The sequence below is a fragment of the Corvus hawaiiensis genome, chromosome 6 (genome assembly GCF_020740725.1).
Source record: "Corvus hawaiiensis isolate bCorHaw1 chromosome 6, bCorHaw1.pri.cur, whole genome shotgun sequence".
NCBI lineage: Eukaryota > Metazoa > Chordata > Aves > Passeriformes > Corvidae > Corvus > Corvus hawaiiensis.
Window position 1 is genome coordinate 57,089,656 of NC_063218.1, and position 19,843 is coordinate 57,109,498.

The 19,843-nt window shown below is 41.7% G+C and overlaps 1 protein-coding gene across 1 annotated transcript in view; it reads left to right on the forward strand.

Moving 5' to 3' along the window:
• Positions 1 to 19,843, forward strand: part of CSTF3 (cleavage stimulation factor subunit 3) — a 48,457-nt gene extending 28,614 nt beyond the window's left edge. Inside the window, exons 4-21 of the mRNA XM_048308394.1 lie at positions 3,747 to 3,779; positions 4,165 to 4,262; positions 5,613 to 5,679; positions 5,776 to 5,810; positions 5,918 to 6,044; positions 8,594 to 8,671; positions 8,870 to 9,032; positions 9,535 to 9,644; positions 10,049 to 10,165; positions 11,297 to 11,371; positions 12,592 to 12,735; positions 12,833 to 12,935; positions 14,413 to 14,482; positions 15,661 to 15,856; positions 17,348 to 17,501; positions 17,880 to 17,974; positions 18,106 to 18,166; positions 19,137 to 19,843. Coding sequence (XP_048164351.1) covers positions 3,747 to 3,779; positions 4,165 to 4,262; positions 5,613 to 5,679; positions 5,776 to 5,810; positions 5,918 to 6,044; positions 8,594 to 8,671; positions 8,870 to 9,032; positions 9,535 to 9,644; positions 10,049 to 10,165; positions 11,297 to 11,371; positions 12,592 to 12,735; positions 12,833 to 12,935; positions 14,413 to 14,482; positions 15,661 to 15,856; positions 17,348 to 17,501; positions 17,880 to 17,974; positions 18,106 to 18,166; positions 19,137 to 19,339 — 1,929 coding nt within the window. The 3' untranslated portion in view covers positions 19,340 to 19,843. The remainder of the gene's footprint in view (positions 1 to 3,746; positions 3,780 to 4,164; positions 4,263 to 5,612; positions 5,680 to 5,775; positions 5,811 to 5,917; positions 6,045 to 8,593; positions 8,672 to 8,869; positions 9,033 to 9,534; positions 9,645 to 10,048; positions 10,166 to 11,296; positions 11,372 to 12,591; positions 12,736 to 12,832; positions 12,936 to 14,412; positions 14,483 to 15,660; positions 15,857 to 17,347; positions 17,502 to 17,879; positions 17,975 to 18,105; positions 18,167 to 19,136) is intronic.

Consider the following 19,843-nt stretch of genomic DNA (forward strand, 5'->3'; position numbering starts at 1 on the left):
GTGAGTTCCCTTCAGTTGACAAATAAAAGCAATACTTCAAATACATGTATTTAGACTCTGGTTGTAATTTTGTACTGTGAAACAGATGTTGGTTTTTTTAAAAAACATTTTTAAAAAACAAACTCAAACATTAAGGATGGTGCATGCATTTTAGTGTTTGTAACAAAACCAGATTTTAGGAAAATCCTCGAAAAGGTAACATCCATGCAGCTGTAGTGTTTCTTTCTCTCCCAGTTTGTCCCTCATCAGCTGGTGCAGTCCCAGGGGTGCAGAGTGTTTCTCTTCAGGTCCCTCTTCCAAAAAAACTCTAAAAAACTTGGAGAGTAGTGCAGGGGCAGTGGGTACAGTAGAGAGCAAGAGGATCTACCTCACTAAGGGGAGAGCTGGAGGAAGTGAGTAAGGGAACATCAGGTTTTCTGCTGAAGAAAATAATTTTTTCCCCTGGAAAATAACAATTGAAAGAAAGAAAATGGAGTTGGGACATAGAGATAAATGACAGAACAAGCCATGCAAGTCCTTAATTACCACGTACTAAGCATGTTTCCTTAGGAACTTGATGGAATGCAAGAAACACTGAGAAGGTTAACATAAAAGAGGGATGCTTTTTAAGCTTGTGTTGCATGTTGCCAGACAACTAGAACTAGTATTAAGTCCCTAGATTAGTAAAATCACTTGCCTTGCATAATCATAAATGATTCATGTGTCTTGTCTGTTTAAAAGGGTGAAATGGTATGTAATTTATGGATTAAGTTTTGCCCTTGAGTGTTTGTGAAGCTTATAGAGAATTACATTGTGTATTCTGGGAAGAAATTTGACTCGTATTATGAATTCATCTTGTACAAAGCTGATACAGTAGTGACGTAAATTTCTTATTGGAGCATCAAATCTAAAGTTACTCTTTCAGCAAAACAGGTGGAATTTCTCCTTGTCACGGGCAGAGGAAGGCAGGTTCAGGTGTATTTTGCTACAGGAATGTCCAAACATAGCTGGTCAGACTGGGTGGTCTTTGTGTAGTCTTCAAGGATGGATGGGAGACACTCATTGCATGGATTTTACCTTGGAATGAGAGCATCCCTCAGCTCATTGAATAGGAGGTGGATTCATGGTGGAGCCACTCCTGTGTGTCAGCCTGTGAGGGTAACACCTGCCTCTTTAATTAAAGCAATCAGAATATTGCCGGGAATCCTGGCAGCCTTAGAAATTGGAGGATAAGCTGCTGTAAATACAGTTGACTTTATGTTTGTCTTTTAAGAACAAAATTACAGTAGTAATGTCAGTTTTTAATGCTTTCCCACATCTCATCACTGCCTGTTGCAGTGTCTGTAATAGGAAAACCAAGAAGTGTGTGCTGGTGGGTCCTGGAGGCAGCACCTGCCCTTGCTGGGCGTGGACTTCCCCTGAGCCAGGGCTGCCAGGGTGTTTGCTTGGGAGGGGTGAGCCAAGGAATGGAAACGGATTCCTGCAGGAGAGAGAGTTGCTTTGCATTGAGAGACCCAGTAAGCTTTGGCCAATATTGCTTTGCCTTTTTTTTTAACAAATCCTTCTGCATGCCAACCTCCTGACTTCACTGGTACCAAGATTTCTGAATTTTAAGATACCAAACCACTTGTGTGGATTTAACAAATATGTAACGCTGACTTGAAATCCAGATGTGGTCAGCAGCTTTTCATATATATGATAATCACATAGAAAATATTTTGCTTTGAGTCATAACCCATGCAAATAAAGAATATACCTTCTTTCCTTAGTAAAGTATTTTTCTTTTCAAGGTCTTTGGTTCTGGGAAGTGCATGCAGTCTAATTGATACATATTCCTTGTGCTCCATCCTTTGATGTTTCCTGGTGACAGTGCTGCCAGGAGCTACTAAACTTGCTGACACTGTTTACATGGCTACACCTGGCAGGCAAACTCATTTTTTGCCTTGTCTGCTTACAGCTTTTTGCTCTGAGCTTTTAAAAATTATTTTTCTTCTTGTTACTGAATAACTAGAAGCTGATGCCTTTTGTCAGTGGCAAAGCCATGAATTAATTATTTATTTTTCACAAAAGAATTCATACTGTCTCCTATCTCGCTCTGTTTAAAAAAGAAAATTAATCCTGTATATCTTACTGAAGGCTTTACTTGAGTTAAGTACAAGGGAAAGAAGGTGCAGGCAGCTGTGCTGTGTGCTAAGACATAGAAACCAAGATCCATTTGTTCTTTTTCACTCAGCCAAGGAGAGCAGGAGATTTCAGGGAGTGGGAGGCATAGACTGAGAGCTCTGTCTCTTTAGTGAATCGTTTTCATGTTGTAAGAGGTGGTGAGGGACATGAAAAGTTACTGTCAAAAAAGGATGAAGTAAAAATGTCTTTTTTTTTTTTTTTTTTTTTTTGACTCTTTGCAAGGCACAGTTAGGTTTACCTTCCTGCCATCCTGGATTGTGTGGAATTCTTCCAGCCTGGGTGGGATACTGCTCCAGTTCAAGTATGATACAGACACAAGGGTCCAGTCTGCCTTGTGTGCCAATAAAGTTTTTTTTCAATGTTATTTGAATTCTCTCATTTTTAACTGATCTTTTTTGGGAGTGAGAGAAATGGGGATGGCTCTTTTAAGCCTCTCAGGACTGGGCTGTTGCAGGAGTAGAGACACTCGGGTAACAGGAGGCAGGGCATACTTATTTTAGGTCTCCTGCAGTCCGTGTCTCCTCTTGCATCCATTAAAAATTCTGCTGTACTTTAGAGTGGGAATGATATAAAATGAAATAAGGAATCCCTGATGCAAAGGGTGCTGTTTGCTGCCTGCACCGTGCTCCTCGGGGAAATGGAGAGGTGCTTGTGTTTCACACCACAATAAAGGCTGGGAATCCTCTAAGTAAACAAAGAGCAGTGAGATTTAAAAGGGGACTTTGGTGCCTTACAAAAATACAACACAGCATAACAAATCCTTATTTCATTAAAGGCGCTTTATTTCAAGGCAGATAAGCGTCTTTTAAGGGCGTTGTTGATCTTCCGTGTGTCATCGGGGTGTGTCTGTAGAGATTGCCTAGCATGTTACCGTAGCTGGGGCTAACAAATCCATGCAGGATTTGCCCCCCTCATCAGTCTCGTGCTTTCCTTTGTCCTGCCTGAAAGGCAGCCTGTTAGCTGGAATCTGGGTTTCACCCCCTGCCCTTGTGGGGTGTGGGTGTCTGAATGAAACTGCTGCTGACATGTGAATGTGGTTTGGTCCCTCCTCGGAGGGAGCACCAGGGCTGGGGCAGCTGCGGAAAAACAGGTTCTCCATGGTTATTATTTGCTAATTCAGCATCGGCATCTTGGAGCAAAGTGCACTTTCAGAAATAAATGTGCAAGTATAATACGTTTATTAGCCTAGTAGTCTTGTAAATATGGTATTTTACCCTTAATTTACTAAGTCTTGATCTAGAAGCTCTGGTACCTAAATCAGTATATGCACTGAGGGCAACAGAGTGCCATGAAATAAAAGACTAAGTCTGGGTGTTCAAACCAGAATGCAGGAAAGCAAATTTGCCTACTGGTACCTACATTTTGGAATTGAAGAATTAAAAATAAAACACCTGCTAATTTTGCAACAAAGTACGTTATTTTGTGTGTTTAATTATATTTTTGCAACATTATGTGGTGTTTTGGTGTAATTAGTTTGGGTAGCCAAAGTACAAACTGGAATGCTGTAGTACTGTATGAACAATATATTACTAGTATTCTAAAATAGTCTCTTAAGTGATTTGTTTTTTTCTGCTTCCCTATAGATTAAAGCAAAAAATTATGACAAAGTGGAAAAGGTGAGTCATATCAATATATGTAATATATCTCTATAGCAAGAACAAGTACCTTGTGATTGGGCTAAATCAGATTGAAAACAAGCTGTAGTTGTCATTGAATATGAAACACCGGTAAAAAGTATCACTAAAGTTGATTTGTTGTTGCTACCAAGCTCTAATCAGTGAAGTGTGCAGGAGGATTTATTTCTCTGCTTAATTCTCTCCAGTTCCCTTGCATAGCATGGCGATGCTTTAGTCAAAAGAACAAGTAGTTTAACTTATTCTTTCTTATAAATCTCAGCCATAATTACAAGGATTATTTAAATTTATTTTGTATAGCTTTAAAAGTAGAAACCTACTTTCTATATCTGGAATCCTGATCACGTCTTCTTGATGTATTAAACAGTTATTTCAGCGCTGCCTTATGAAGGTTTTACACATTGATTTATGGAAATGTTACCTTTCCTATGTACGAGAAACCAAGGGGAAGCTACCTAGTTACAAGTAAGTTCACAGAGTTGCTCTGAATTATTCTAGTTTAATGGTGAGACTCTTCTTGATTTTTGACCAGGGGATGGGGAGGAAGCTGGGTGGCAAATCTCTCTGGGGATTTTCTGTTGGAGTGTTGGGGGTTAATATATAATCTGCACTTAGAAAACATTGAAGTTTCTTTAGCTGAGCTTTCTGGGTAAAATTGGTTCCTTAGTCTGGATTCCTGTAACAGGGTGGGATAAGAGCAGTGAAGGAGCTTGTGTATCCATGCAGATGAGATTGGTGCTTGAGCCAACCTGAAACACACTTCTTCCTCTTTGTCCTTGCCCTCAGTGTCCTGTTTAGAGTCTCCACAAAATTCAGCACTGATTTCAGCTGTGCCAGTAGCACTAAAGAGTTCAGGAATTAGAGGAAGTTTTGGAATGCATAAAAAAGTCATAAAATTTAGGCTGTCAAAATTTTGGGATATGTTAATCTTCATCCCTTTCCAGTTATTACATTTTGCTTGTCTATATTCCTGTGGATTGAGTTTCAAAAAATACGAGTAACTTCCAGCATCTATAAACTCTTTCGTCCCCAGCCCACCATAATTTCTTTGCACTATAATTGGCAACGTAAATAATTCATTAAGACAGAAAATAAGCAACAGGTTTTAATTTATTTTTAGAAGACTGTTTTGAAGCAATTTTAGAAGTGTCAGTTTATTCAGTTTGCCTTTCCTCTGGTTTTCCTGTTAATGTGGTCAAGAAGGTAATAAGGTACTGAAGTATGTTTGAGTAAAGGAGACTAGGAGAAAAGTGGGAGAGAGAAAAAACAGCTTTCACTGAAACTTAACCAAGGAAATTCTGTGAACATTTTCAATTTGAGGGAAAATACTTTGAATTTGGGGCAATAAGAAATCCTGTGAAGGATTCACACAAGGGATCTACTTCTAATTGCCCCAGCCTTTTGGGGTTCCTGAAGAATTGCAGAAAGGTTTGGGGAATTCTGAGGGGAAACAATAAGAATCCATGGGTGGATCTGTCAGCTAAGAAGGTGTGGAGAGCAGTTGTTTTCTTCTCAACTTCATGTAGTATTCGTGGATTTCCAGTGACTTGGGGTGGGCCAGGAGCTGTTAAAATGCTGGATTGCCACCAATACATTTAAATAATTCTTGAATAAAACAAACAACCAAAACCTCAACAGAACCTAAATACAGAATTTAAAGCTATCTGAATGCCAATTTTTGCTCTCAGCTGTTGAATGATGTTTCTCATTCCTTGATGTTTGGTTAGAATTTGCTGCACAAAAGAATACTCTTAAATAAAGAATTTTTAAAATACTGAATACTTGCTTTATGGTCTTTGTGGTTCTTTTCCTCAGAGAAAAAATGGCTCAGGCATATGATTTTGCTCTGGATAAGATTGGCATGGAAATCATGTCATACCAGGTATGTTTTTTTAATCAAAACACAGTTTATTTCTAACTTTATGACAAGTACAGCTGAACATTGGTTTCACTATATGTAATATTTTTTCTCACCTAGATCTGGGTGGATTACATCAATTTTTTGAAAGGCGTGTAAGTATCTTAAAGTAACTTTTTTTAAGCTCAGTTAATGTAATGCTGATGTTCCTGCCAGTTGTGACCCGTAATAGCTGATGTTGATCTCTCTCCCCACTGTTTAGAGAAGCAGTAGGATCTTATGCAGAAAACCAGAGGATCACAGCTGTCCGTAGGGTTTACCAGCGTGGTTGTGTGAATCCCATGATAAACATAGAGCAGCTCTGGAGAGATTATAACAAATACGAAGAGGTAATCAACAACGTGATTCTTGTGACATTAAGAAAGCAATAATTATCATGTAATCAAATATGGTGCCCAAAGTATATCCACTAAATAAGTATGTATAAAAGAGATGACCAGCAGGATGAACATATTTTGCGTGTGCAGTATGTACCAAGTCCTGTGGCAAAACTCTACAAGTACCTGAGTGATTTTTTAATTTATTTCAATTACATACATTTGACTGTCCCATTTCCCAGCTGGCCCAGTGGAGTGGCTAGTGAGTGAGTGAGTGAGTGAGTGAGACATCACTGTTCTCAGTGATGGAGCTAGAGCTCATCAGCTGGCAGTGAGGGCTCCTGTCCCCAAGGAGGCACTCCCCTCCTTTCACTTAGAGTCAAACAGGGTCAAATGGCATTCAGCTGGAATGGTTTGGACTTCCTCCAAAGCATTAAATTGCATGGTCTCAGTGCTTAAAAATGCTCCTCACCTGAAGCCATTCCAACACCCCAGGTGCACCTCAAGTGAGTCTGCTCCCACACTGTCTTCAGCCTGTGTAACCTCAGCTCACTGGCCTTGCAGGCCAATTTGTAGCTGCACCTTTAGAGTGTATTTTTAAACACATCTGGTGACAGCTGGTGACCAACCAGCCCCAGTCAGCAGTGGTGTGATTGCAAAGCTGATGTGGATGCCCTCATGCTCAGCACTGCCAAGCAGGGATGCTCACACAGCACTCGTCCTGCTGGTTGTGCCTAGGCATAGTCACTGTGGGTCACTGTGCCCTGTGCAGGAAAGAAGGACCAATTTCTCTTGCCTTGTTGTAAATTATGCAGGTTGTGAGCTTCGTGCCCTCTCATGTTAATAAGGCCACAGTGCTTAGCTGGTGGGAGAACCTCTGGGTGGGAGAACTCCAGGCACCCCCAGCCGTGAGTGTGTACCATAACAGCTCATTGCCCCATAGGTGTTTGGGGACACCACAGATAGCCTGCTGTTACCAGGGAGGGTACCCAGGACACACTGTCTGCAGTTTAGGAAAATCCCAAACACAGCTTCCCCATAAACCCTCCCACACAGCAAGGGAAGGCTGTCACTGCTGGTTTCATTATCCATGGGGAGGCTTCCAAAACAAAGGCTCAACCCTGTCCAGTTTCCAGTTGAGGCAGCTCTGGCTGGCACCTGTAACTCCAAGCAGTCCCTCAGGCTGTTCCAAGCTGCTGGAAGGTGAGGGCTGCAACTCTGCTCAGACACAGGGTTCTGCCCATCCTATTCTGGCTACACTGGCCTCGAGGGAAAGGGCTGCTGCTCACAGGTGTCCTGGCACAGGGAAATGCTCCTCACCAGGAGGGCTCTTTGAGGGGGTGGTGATTCCCCATGTCACTAGTTCAACAACACAGAGACCTCAGGCAGGTCTCAGTGTGGAAAGTTATTGGCAATTTGCTGTAATTCAAGTACTCTCAAGCTTCTCCTTAGCTCGGCTGTAGCCACCAGGTAACAATATCAGCCTGTCAGTCACCAGTCCTTAATTAACTAAATGGTCAGAGGTGGTAGAGCTCTTAGGGAGACCTCTGTCTCAGTGACAAGGTGACAGTCTGGCTTTCAAAGCCACATGGCTGCTGGGCTGGGAGTGCATCCCAGGAGAAACCTGCTGCATCCACAGCCTGGTCCTGGGTTAACTGGGGCATTGCTGGGTTTGTGTGCTACCTGGCCCAGACTGCTATCCCAGACAGTGCCTTTGCTTCCATAGTGAGTGCCTTTGCTTCCCAGCTCGGGTGCCTCTTTGCACTCGGACTGAAAGCTCTGCGCATCTTCTGCAAACTCTTGGCAAGCCACGCCAGCAAAATCCACCCAGACGCAGGCGTCAGCCAAAGGGTGGCTGCTTCTCCTGCCTAAGAGCAGTCCTTTGAGGCTGTGTTCTTGCCAGGACCTGTGACCAGGGCCTGGCTGCCCCCAGCCCCTGCTGGTCTTGCTCAGCAGCACGGCAGAGCCCTCTGCACGTGTGTGCAGTCCTGGAGGGGTGTCACACAGTGCTGGCACGTCTCAGGCTCAGCTGACAAAGGTGCACCTGTGGCAGGGTGTGTGTTGAATAGAACATCTCCTAAGAGCTGTCAGTTACTTCAGGAACAGAGGAGGAGGCAGAGCTTTGAGCCTGGAGGTCAGTCTCTGATACTCCTTGTACAAGAAAATCAAATTGCTCATGTGCTGTCTGGCTTCCCCAGGTGAGCAGCAAGGCAGGGAGCTGTCACTGACCATCATTTAAGAGCAAAATTGTAAATCACAAATACATTCTTCTCACTTTCACCCACAACAGTTCATGTGAAACTCATTGCATTTTTGAAAGTGATTAAAAATATGCTGATGTGCTTCAGGTCAGGTGAATTTTAGTAATGAGTTTATCCTTTGATATAAGTTCTTGCCCATACATTTATTAGGTGAAATAAATATTTTGAGATTGGTATTTTAAAGTAACGTTGTCCTTGCTCAGTTTTGCATCCCCTTCCAAGCTCTTTCCTGTATAAAATAAGATGCAGTATTTCCAAAGTGAAATTGCACATTCCCAGTTCCTTTTTTTCCTTCTCCAGGGCATCAATATTCACTTAGCTAAGAAGATGATTGAGGACAGGAGTAGAGATTATATGAATGCACGACGTGTGGCAAAGGTACAACCTTCTGTTGATTTTCTTTGTTCTATTTAATTCTCCAAACCAGCATTAAACTTGGTTCTTACTTCAAATAAAAGTGTGTCAAACTCGTAAGGTTGGTATGCTAAAATATTTGTATTTGTTTTAGAAAGCATAACCTAAAGTAAATGTTCAATGTGTTTAAATCTGCTCTTCACAACATTGCTTCTGTTTCAGGAATATGAGACAGTGATGAAAGGCCTGGACCGCAATGCTCCCTCTGTTCCCCCCCAAAACACCCCCCAAGAGGCTCAGCAGGTGGACATGTGGAAGAAATACATCCAGTGGGAAAAGAGCAACCCTCTACGAACAGAAGATCAAACTCTCATAACAAAAAGAGGTAATTAGCTGTTGGGCTAGGACATAGAGAATTGTATTTCTTGGCTCCAGCATAAGTAATGATGTGATTTGGTGTTTAGGGATCGTGCTGGAGTAGAAATTGATCAAGTTCCTTGAATTGTGTCAGTATTTTTTTAATAAAAATACAATCCAGATTTTGCTAAAGCCAAGGTGAAAGTAATAAATGGATTTGGGGAGACAGTGCTATAGTCGTGTGCCACTGAACCTCCTGTGCAGGTCAGGAAACAGTAGATTACAGCCTGATTTTATGGCTGATCCTGAGTGAGCTGTGCTTCTTCCTCTGTGGACAAGGCAGGTTTTAGCTGCTGGTTACAGTTCATAACGTTCCTGGCAATATAGAAGAACTGCAGCAGGGATCATTGTATTCCAAGCCAGTTAGTGTTGATGTTGTCTGATTCATTTGATGGTTTTTGTATTTCATACTTGGGTTGTGCAAGGTGGTACCATTTACAAGGAGTGTTTGTTGCATGTTTTGCCCACAGTGATGTTTGCCTATGAGCAGTGTCTGCTGGTGCTGGGCCATCACCCAGACATCTGGTATGAAGCAGCTCAGTACCTCGAGCAGTCCAGTAAGCTGCTGGCTGAGAAAGGGGTAAGCTGCCAGCCACTGGTTTTCTCTTATTTCCTTGCTTTGACATGGTGGACTGTCAGTTTTTCCTCAGAATCAAGGAGAGGGGTGTGAAAAATATTTAGCACCGTCAGTTGTGACATGTTCGGGATTTTAAAATGGAGAAATTAAAATTTAAAAAAAATAACAGTGTCTGAATTTTAAATAAGAATTGTGAAAAATTGTTTCAATCTTGGCCATTTTTAGGCTTGGGGGATTTTTTGGGCCTGATTTTGTGATTCCTTAAGTACTGGGGAGATGATTATCTCTTTGTTGGAGCACTGAATGGAAATTCACTGGGACTTGTCACAAACAGAAGATTTTCCATGAATTGGCCTTTGTTGTCACAGATGCTGAACAATTATATTATTATACTTATTTTATAACAGGACATGAACAATGCTAAACTTTTCAGTGATGAGGCTGCTAATATTTATGAAAGAGCGATCAGCACTTTATTAAAGAAGAATATGCTTCTTTATTTTGCATATGCAGATTATGAAGAGGTGAGCAAAAATAGTGATGTACTGACATTAAAATCCAAATACATCTCCCATTAATAATGTCATTTATTTGAAACATACTGAGTACACAAAATTCTGTAGAATTAATTTACTGGTTCTTCTAGCCTTGTTCTCATTCAGTGTTTCTGAGATGGAGCTGACAAAATAGAGAGGAAAAGCCCATAGTATGAGTTACAAAAGTTTTGAAAATCTACTGTCTTTCCATTTAAACATTGACTATATTTCTGAAATTATCATAAGGGTGAAATGCTTACAAATTTCTGTGTCCCAGAGCATCAGCTTCTTTGCTTTTGAGATGGGCATGAAGGGCACCTCTCCTGTCTGATTCTTGGGGAGCTGATATTTGTGTTGGCACAGCGGTGACAGAAGATGGGAGCCACCTTTGCTGCAGCTCTCTGGAGAAATCTCTTCACCCAGGCCACTACCTCACTGTGCAGCCTCCACAAGGAGCAGTGCCCCATGGTGTTTATTCCATCAGGAATAAAGGCTGTTTCCCACTGGTCAGATGAGGACTGTGGAGTCCTCTGCGGGGTGTATTTTGCCCACTTCTTTTATCATGAAAGAATCTTTGCAGGAGGAACTTCAGGACAATGGGGGGGAAAAAGCCTTTGCCTTTAAAAGAAAAATCCTTCCTTGGTTTTCAGTGCAGCCTCCTGTATGCTAAGCGTCCTGATTTTCCAAGGCTGCACAGTACAGCCTGGAGGGCTGCAGCTGGCAGGGAACAGAATGGATTCCTGGAAATGTGCAGGTTGGAGAGTTAAGAAGATGGTTTTCCTACCTATCTGCACATTACTTTTAGACAGAGGTAAAGAATACAGTCTTTTTATGCCAAACACCTCCAATGGCAGCTCTGCTGCAGTATTACTACATTAGAAAAAGACTTCAGAGACTTCTGAAAAGCATGATTGTAACCATTAGTGGGAAATTAATGTGGGAAGCAAGAAATGTCTGCACAGGACCGAAAACGTACCTGAGTAAAGAGGCTGACATACACAGTGTTCAGCCAGGGAAAACAAAGAGGAAAATACTAGTTTTGTCTTCAGCTTGAGTTTTGCATTCTGAGAGCTGATCTGGAATGGAGTTACCAAGCAGTCTGTGTTCCCTTTCACTTAGAGCCGGATGAAGTATGAGAAGGTGCACAGCATCTATAACCGGCTCCTGGCCATCGAGGACATCGATCCCACGCTGGTAAGAGCATCCTCAGTGTCTCCACATCTCCATGGATTGTCACCCAATGCATGCAGAGAAGGGGGAAGTACTTACAGGAGTTCCTTGGGTCACAGGGATGATGGAGCAGGAGGAGTACTGAGATGGCAGAATTAGATTAAAATTTTGGCAAGATTGGTAATTACAGTCTTTAATCCATTTAAATGCCCTAAGTCATGTGCACTTTCCTCCTCTGTCTCTTTTACACAGTCTTTTACAACAAGTAATGAAGATAAAAGATAGAAAAGATTTCATAACCGTCCTGTGGCCATGTAGTTTGCAAATAAATCTGTAATGCACCATATAAGTATCAAGAGTGCTGCTGTACCTCTGCTGAAGTGACACAGTAAACACTGTTCATATGCCAGCTGTGGTAGGTAGTGCTGCACAAGTGGTGTCAGAAGTAACCTGCCCTCAAAAAGTTATTTAGTTTATTATAAACAGACACAACCAAGCATGAGAAGGCAAAAGGAAGGTGAGAGGTCTAACAGTAAACAACAGGTCAGTGTCAGAGGAGAGGTATCCATTTACTGATGCTTTCCATTCTTTAGAGACACATCATAATGCTTCCCAAAGGCACATTTTGTGGGAAACCATGTACTGGTTCCTCCTGCTTGAGGAATGGTGTTATTTGTGATCTGATTCAGAGTGAAGGAAAGTTGAATCCCAAAGAAATGCAAGTCACAAATTGGCCGCTGAATTAAGTAGCACATTCATTATTTCCTTGATCAGGTGTAAATACTTGCAGGCAGGATGAATTATATCTTGGATTGTATAATGTACAGGAAAATGCTTCATCAGGCCTTTTGGCTGTTCCTTGGCTTTATGGATATCTTAACTTTATTGGAAAGTTACCATTTTTACAACACACTTGAGTTCTCTGAAGGCACCAGCTTATGTAAATTACATTCATCTCCTTACCTCCCCTTCCTTGAAAAATCTGTGTATTAACTACTGTCTTTTCATGGGATCAATCTTAGATGTATTCCTTTTTTTTATTAAAAAAAAAATCTATAAAAGATTTGCCTCGCTATTTAGAGCAAGACAACACAGAGGCACAAAACAGCCTTGTTTCTATTACGTTTTATTTGCTGTATTTTTTGAGTCAAGATTAGTAAAAAACTTCATGTAGTAAAAAGCTTAATGGTATCCTGGTATTCTTGTTAGCACTGATGCTATTTAAATATTAATGTGCACCTTAGGTTTATATCCAGTACATGAAATTTGCAAGGCGAGCAGAAGGCATTAAATCCGGAAGGACGATATTTAAGAAAGCGAGAGAGGATGCCCGGACCCGGCACCATGTCTATGTTACTGCAGCTTTAATGGAGTATTATTGTAGTAAGGTAATCACAGGTGCTCACCCTGACCCTAAACAAGTGTCAGGAGGATGCACAGCTCACTGAAGCTAATAACTTTTTTTTTTCCCCCCAATGTTTGCAGGATAAGTCTGTGGCCTTTAAGATTTTTGAGCTAGGGCTGAAAAAATATGGGGACATTCCAGAATATGTACTGGCATATATCGACTACCTTTCCCACCTTAATGGTAAGCTTTGAGCTTTGAGAGGTCTAATGGAGCATTACTCTGCCTTCACTGTGAGTTTAGGTCCAGGCCAAGTTCTTGGTATTTAAATTCTTCTTGAAGAGCAATGAAACCTCTTCATGAAGCTCAGCAGTTAATCTGAAAACAAAACCTGCTGGTTGGTCCATACTGAAGCTCCAGAAGTACGGTGACATTAAATCTTGATGCTGCTGAAGAGAGGAGAGTGAACTTTGCAAATTGTAACTAACTGGCAGTGCAGGACTTTTACAGCATCTGCTGTGAACAGTGGGAAGTACATTGAGGAGTCTAAATCCTGAGGAAAAAGATCTAAAGGAGTTTAAAATCAGCATGAGAGGAGTGAGAGATTAGCTGGTCCTGACTAGAATTAATTTAGACTCATTCTCCCCAAGTAGATGAGATGAGCAAGGTATAAAATCAATACTGTGCATATCAGTCCTGCTTGGAAATTGCTGGGGAGCTGCAATGGGAAGAGCAGGGCACAGGCACTGGGGCACAAGGGGCTGGGGAGACCTGGGCAGGAGGTGGAAGTGGAAGGTCTCTGGGTGGGATTCCCTGAGGCAGGGGCTGAAAAGCCTTCTTAAAAAGGAACCCAAGGTGCTGTGTGGATTCTGCAGCTCAAGGCACCATTCATCTCCTGTCAGACTACAATACCTTGGTTTTTCAGGCACTGGAAGTTTAAAGATTTTGAGTTTTTTCTCCTGTAAGCTGTAAACTGAGAGATTTTTTCCAAGTTAAAGTATATTTAATTTTGAGATAAATTATTGTGGGTCTACATGAATATTAGCAATGCCTTTTGTAGGTTGCCATGAGAAAAAAATTATCTTAAAACTCACTAGTTTATTGCTCTATTTAATAACCCATCCAAACTCCTGAAGCCCAGAATTATCTCTGAACTCCTGTAAGTGTAAGAGGTGGTACAATGCACAGAGCAGGAGTTGGCAGTTTTAGGAACAAACCCACCAACCACTACATCCCCCCAGCTGGCAACTTAATAAGACTGACTGCTTGTTGGGAACCAGGTCTAATAATTTTGGGAGGACTTCCAAGGGATATACAAGTGTATTAATATTGCCCTGATTTAAAAAGGAAGTAATGAATTGAAAAGCCAAATTTAAATTTACCGAGATATGCTATTGAGATAATTTTAAAAAATGGATAAAACCCCCAGAAATCCTGAAGAGATGCCAAGCAATAGCTGTGCTGTTATAAAAGAACCTGTATTAGGATCAGTTTGTCACTATCAATAAAAACAGACTTTCAAAGAACGAATTCACAGTGGAATTTATATCAGTAAAGTTTTATGTGGGCATTCAGATCTCTTTTTTATAGTTACTGAAATTCAACTCCATGAAAGTCAGCCTTATACTTAATTCAATGTACACATTTCTTTGAATGGACATATTTGAAATTGTCTTTAATATATTTTACTCCGTGTTATTTTTTTCTTTCTATTTTAAAGAGGACAACAATACAAGAGTTTTGTTTGAACGTGTTTTAACTTCAGGGAGCCTTCCACCTGAGAAATCTGGGTAGGTCTGCAAAAGCAGTTTCACTGCACTGGGAAAGATACATAACCCCTTTCAATCATAAATATCCCAAAGAAATTAGAAACATGAACAGCAGAACAAAATTAGGTACAGATGTTCCTTCCCCTCTTCATGCTGTCCAAAATAGCAACAACTGTGACAGATTTGGGAAAGTCCCTATCCCACTTGTAGTGAAATTCATTCATTTATTGACTTTAAAACCTCACTGATGCGGGATTGTTGAGGATGGAGTGCAAAATCCTCCTGTGCAGTAAGGGTGCAGTGGTCTGAGCAGAGAAGGGGAGCCAGGAATTTGTTGAGGAGGGTGCTGAGCATCTCCCAGCCATGAAAATAAAATAGGGAAAGAACCAGAAAGGACTTGGATTAACCACTCACGGCCTTATTTTCATTGCTACTTTTTAAGTTTCTCAAAAAAAATGCTCACCAAATCCTTGCAGTGTGAGGGCTCACTTCACCATTATTCTGGTGAATAATCAAAACTAAGGAATCAAATAAGGCACTGCTGTGCACATTCATCCTGCACTTTAGTTCTGATCTTTTGTGAGAAATACTTTTATGCCCATTTTAAAAGTGAGAAAACACAAGAACTTAAAAGCTAAACCTTCTTCAAAGGTGAACTCCAAAGCTAAAACGAAAGTTGAATCAAGTCCAGAAATATGGTCAGATGTTGCTTAAGTTATATATGAGATTTTCCATGGAGAAATCATCAGTAACTATGTATATTTTGGGCTGTATAAAATTCTGAAGCACTGCCTGTTGTGTTCTTGCCAGCTAGAATATGCTAGTCTGTGCAGAGGAACTAGATCATAATGCATGCTAAAAAGTCCTTCACATATCAGGATCAGAGTGAAGCTTTGTGTACAGGATGAGCAGAGCATTTGATAAAAGCTCACCTCAAATGCTGAAGCCCTTGACACCAGTAATCCTTTCCTTTCTGTAACAAAGTCCTTTGCAGTCCACTAAACTGAAAGCTCTTACAGAAACATAGAAGGCACTGGGAGGGTAATGCCTGTGTTAGATGCACCTAAAGTAAATAATAGGAATGGCCATACACTCCCAGCTGGCCTCCTTTGGGTCTGTGCTCTTGGGTGTTTTCGATTGGGTTGTGCTCAGTAATCCTTCCTCCTTCAGTAACTCTCAGTGTCCCTGTTCTGTTCCAGGGAAATCTGGGCTCGGTTTTTGGCCTTTGAAAGTAACATTGGGGATCTGGCCAGCATACTGAAAGTGGAGAAACGGAGGTTTACAGCATTCAAGGAAGAATATGAGGGCAAAGAAACAGCTCTGCTGGTGGACAGGTACAAGTTCATGGATCTGTACCCTTGCTCTGCCAGCGAGCTGAAGGCCCTTGGTTATAAGGTAAGTGGGTGAGAACACTTCAGTTCACTGTTGTTCTTTTCACTCCCAGCAAACCTGAGCAATTCCTTGTTCAGGACTTGCCTATACAGTCCTTCCCCTTGCTAGAAAAGCAGGTAAAACAGGCCTCCTCCTCTTCCTCCTCCTCCTCCTCCTCCTCCTGGTCTCATTGGGCAGCAAACTGCCAGGGAGGGCAGAAAGGAGCAAGGACCATCAGTAACAGCTGCAACTTTGGGTATTTTTGGTTACCTCATCTTCCCGTGGAAAGTCGATGTGTTAATGCCATCACCATGTGGCTACAGGCCTCCACTTCACACTTGAGCCTGAGCTCCTTTAAGAAACAAAATTCTTTGGGAAGTTTGTAGGATATGGTCATCTGTGTGAAACGTGGCTGGCTGTCCTTTGCTCTGAGGTGGCAAAGCTCCCCTGACTCCACTGGGAACCACATCGAACCCCACATGCTGCAGTCCCAATGTCTGCTGTGAATGGCTGAAGAAAGGTCTTGACAGTGATCAGTGGCTGCCTCTTTTTTCAGTTGTATCTTAGAGCTAAAATGCTTTGGCGCTGCCATTTGGAGTTCAAAGTCTGGACCAGATCCGTGTATCTGGTGGTCTCCCGTTTCTAACCACATGTATTTTAACTACTATTTCTGTCATGTAACACTTTGGGAAATCATTAGAACAGGACAAAATGTAGGTTTACATTTTTTTAAGGCTGCCAGAGAAGCAGGAACAGCTGATTGCCATTTGCATGGACCAGATGAGAGCCCTTGATCCATGTCTCTAAAACAGTGCCTCAGCTTCCACTTACTTCTTACACAGAAAAGTAATTTATGAAAAATACAGATGGCATCGAAGTTAGCAAAGCAGCCAAATTGTTGGCCATCACAGAGCTGTAAAATAATCTGATAGATGGAAGTCAGATTCACATTGAGCCACTAAATGCAGTGGGGCAAAGTTATTTTGAAGTTAGAAGTGAGCTTACAAACAAGCATGTTTTGCTAAGTGCATGCAGGGCAGTGTGTACCTAAGATGGTGCAGCCCTGGGGCTGATTCCTGTTGCTTGGAACATGCCAAAACGTAATCCTGTTTGAACTGATGCTTTGCATGCCTGCTGACTGCCTTATGCTTTACTTCTTTTCCAGCTAAAGCAATCTAGGGAATGAAATGAGGGAGAAATTATAGTTGTGAAGGCCTAGTGGTCTGCACCTGTTCACCTAAATCCTTTTAACCTAAAAAAGGAGCCACTCGAAAATGACAAACATGGGCCCATTCAGTAACAGAAACAAGTGTTTCCACTCCCAGCTGGGACACTGTAGGATTAAAATGTTTGATGAAACCATGCAAGTTCTGCCCAGATGGTCTTGTAAGAGGACATCTGAAATGATAATGATGACAAAGTGAGACTGACTGGTCTAGAGTGAGGTTTTGTTCTGTAATTGAAGCAAGCAGTGTGATCCTGCCAAGTTCAGCGCTCTCTAATTGGCTTTCACAGGATGTCTCCCGTGCCAAGCTAGCAGCAATAATTCCAGACCCTGTGGTTGCACCTTCCATCGTGCCTGTTCTCAAGGATGAAGTAGACAGAAAACCTGAATATCCCAAACCAGACACTCAGCAGATGATTCCATTTCAGCCAAGGCACTTAGCACGTAAGTCAGGTGTTGGGAAGTGGTTGTGTTTCACCTGTGGCGAGTTAGGAACCTGTGTGTTCAGCCAGCCTAATCAGAGGCTTTCCTACTCCTCAGTCATCCAAACTTGTACTTAACTTTCAGGCTGTCATTTCACTGGGTTGCTGAAGGCATATGTGTTTAAATTAATGCCAAGGTCACATGGAAATAAGCACAAGGAGTTTGGGGTCTGGTAAATGGTAATAAGCTGCTACACACACTGCTCATAGAGCAGATCACTGAGCGAACAGTATGTAATTAGTGGAGGCAAAAGGGACAGGGTAGTAATTACTTGTATCAAATAACAATCCAGTGCAAAAGCAGCTCTGGTCCAGCTTCATCCAGCTTTTCTCCCCACAGCTCCAGGTTTACATCCTGTCCCGGGCGGAGTATTTCCTGTTCCACCAGCAGCTGTAGTTCTCATGAAGCTCCTGCCACCTCCTATTTGTTTTCAGGTTTGTTTTAAAGAATTCTGAACATTTCAGAAAGCTGTGGAAGACATTCTATCATGACAGAACCACAGTGTGTATCACTCTATTGAAAATAACCTTCTAAACTTGTTTTGGCTTTTTTTATAACAAATCAGGGTCCCTTTGTTCAAGTGGATGAGCTCATGGAGATATTCAGAAGATGCAAACTGCCAGACAGTAAGTTGCTTGTCCTCTCTGGAGGCTGTGGTAGTGCTGCATAAGACTTGGGTTTACATATGGATATTGCTGTCTAAAACCCAGACCTCATTTACAGATTGTAATTAGTGTTTAAGAGAAGAAGAGATTGGGCTGGAATCTGCATAGAGATGTTTGTACATTTACCTGGAGGGAGATAACAAAAAGTCAAAAAACTGCAAATCACCAACTGCTCTTTTAATATGTTGGTGGTACCAATCGAAAGAAAGAAATGAAGATTTTGAGAATACCCTTTAAAGGCAGCATTTCCAGCAGCACTGCAGCTGTAACATGAAGTTACAGACTGGCAGCATGGTGAGGTCATTGGTGGGGATAACTCTGAGTGCACGTTGTTGCAGTGCCTGGGCACAAGCTGCAGGTAGTGCTTTCTGAGCTCCTGCAACGAAGGAAAGGAGAGTTCTGGAACAGAGAAACAGCACAGATCCATAGCCCAGGCTTTGAACTGCAGCAGATATGCTGCTCTTCACCCCCCTTGTTAGTTTAAGGAAAAAAATGATCATAGAGAAAGAAATGTAGGATTTCATTTCTTTGAGTGAAGCTAAAATATCTGTTTAAATTCTACACAGTATTTTTGAGGCTTCCTCTGTTGAGAAGCAGAAACTGACTTGCTCTGCAGACTTTCTGGTGAATCGTGAACTAGTTACCCTGATTCCCTAAAGGCCTTCCTGTTTTATTGAAGCTTGCAAATGGCCTCAATTCCTGTGTAAAGGGAGGGCTCGAGCTGAAGCAGCAGCATTTCCTTTATACTTGGCGTTCACCACAGCTCAGAGTTTCAGACAGTTGAGGCTTAATATTTGTAGAACAGGGTAGGAGAAGTGTCTTGTGTTCCAGAACTGTCCCTGAGCTGTCTCTGGGTGTCCCTGCTGGGTGCTGATTGCTGATCAGGGGGCTGAGTTCCCCAAACTGAATGGCTCTGTGTCTCTTTCTGAAGCTGTTGATGAAGCCGTACGGATAATCACGGGTGGCCTGCCTGAAATAGCTGTGGAAGGCAATGGACCTGTAGAAAACAACACCATTCTCAACAAGGCTGTGAAGAGATCACATGAGGATTCTGATGACGATGAGGAGAAAGGATCTGTAGTTCCCCCTGTACATGACATTTACAGAGCACGACAGCAGAAGAGAATCCGGTGAAACAAGTTTGGAGTTCTGCTGTGACAGACAAAGACTTGCATTGAATCAGTCTCTTACAAGTCAAGCATTTAAAAGGGACAGCTGCAAACAAAAAAATCCTTGAAAATGGTTTTGTTACTGTGGTGCCTCTTCTTCCATATGGTTCTTGATCTGAAAACAGCCCAACCAACCTTAGAATGTGCTCTGAACAAAACTCGGTTTTCAAAACCAAAAGTGCAAAATGTCAAAACTGTATTTTGTTCTTCGAGGGTGTACACATCTACCACTTGAAATCTTGTGGGTTTTCAACAGTTTTATTTTAAAAACTGGATGGCTTATACTTGTGAAGCATTTTTAATTCACATTTTCTGGAAAACAGTTGTTCTCAGTTTGTTCATGTAGTGTCCTGCCTTATTGTTCGTTTTTATTTATGGCAGAATGTAAGGAATCTGTTTTGTAGTTGAAAATTAAAAAAAAAAACAACAACAAAAAAACATTCCTTTAAAATAAAAAGGATATCCATAA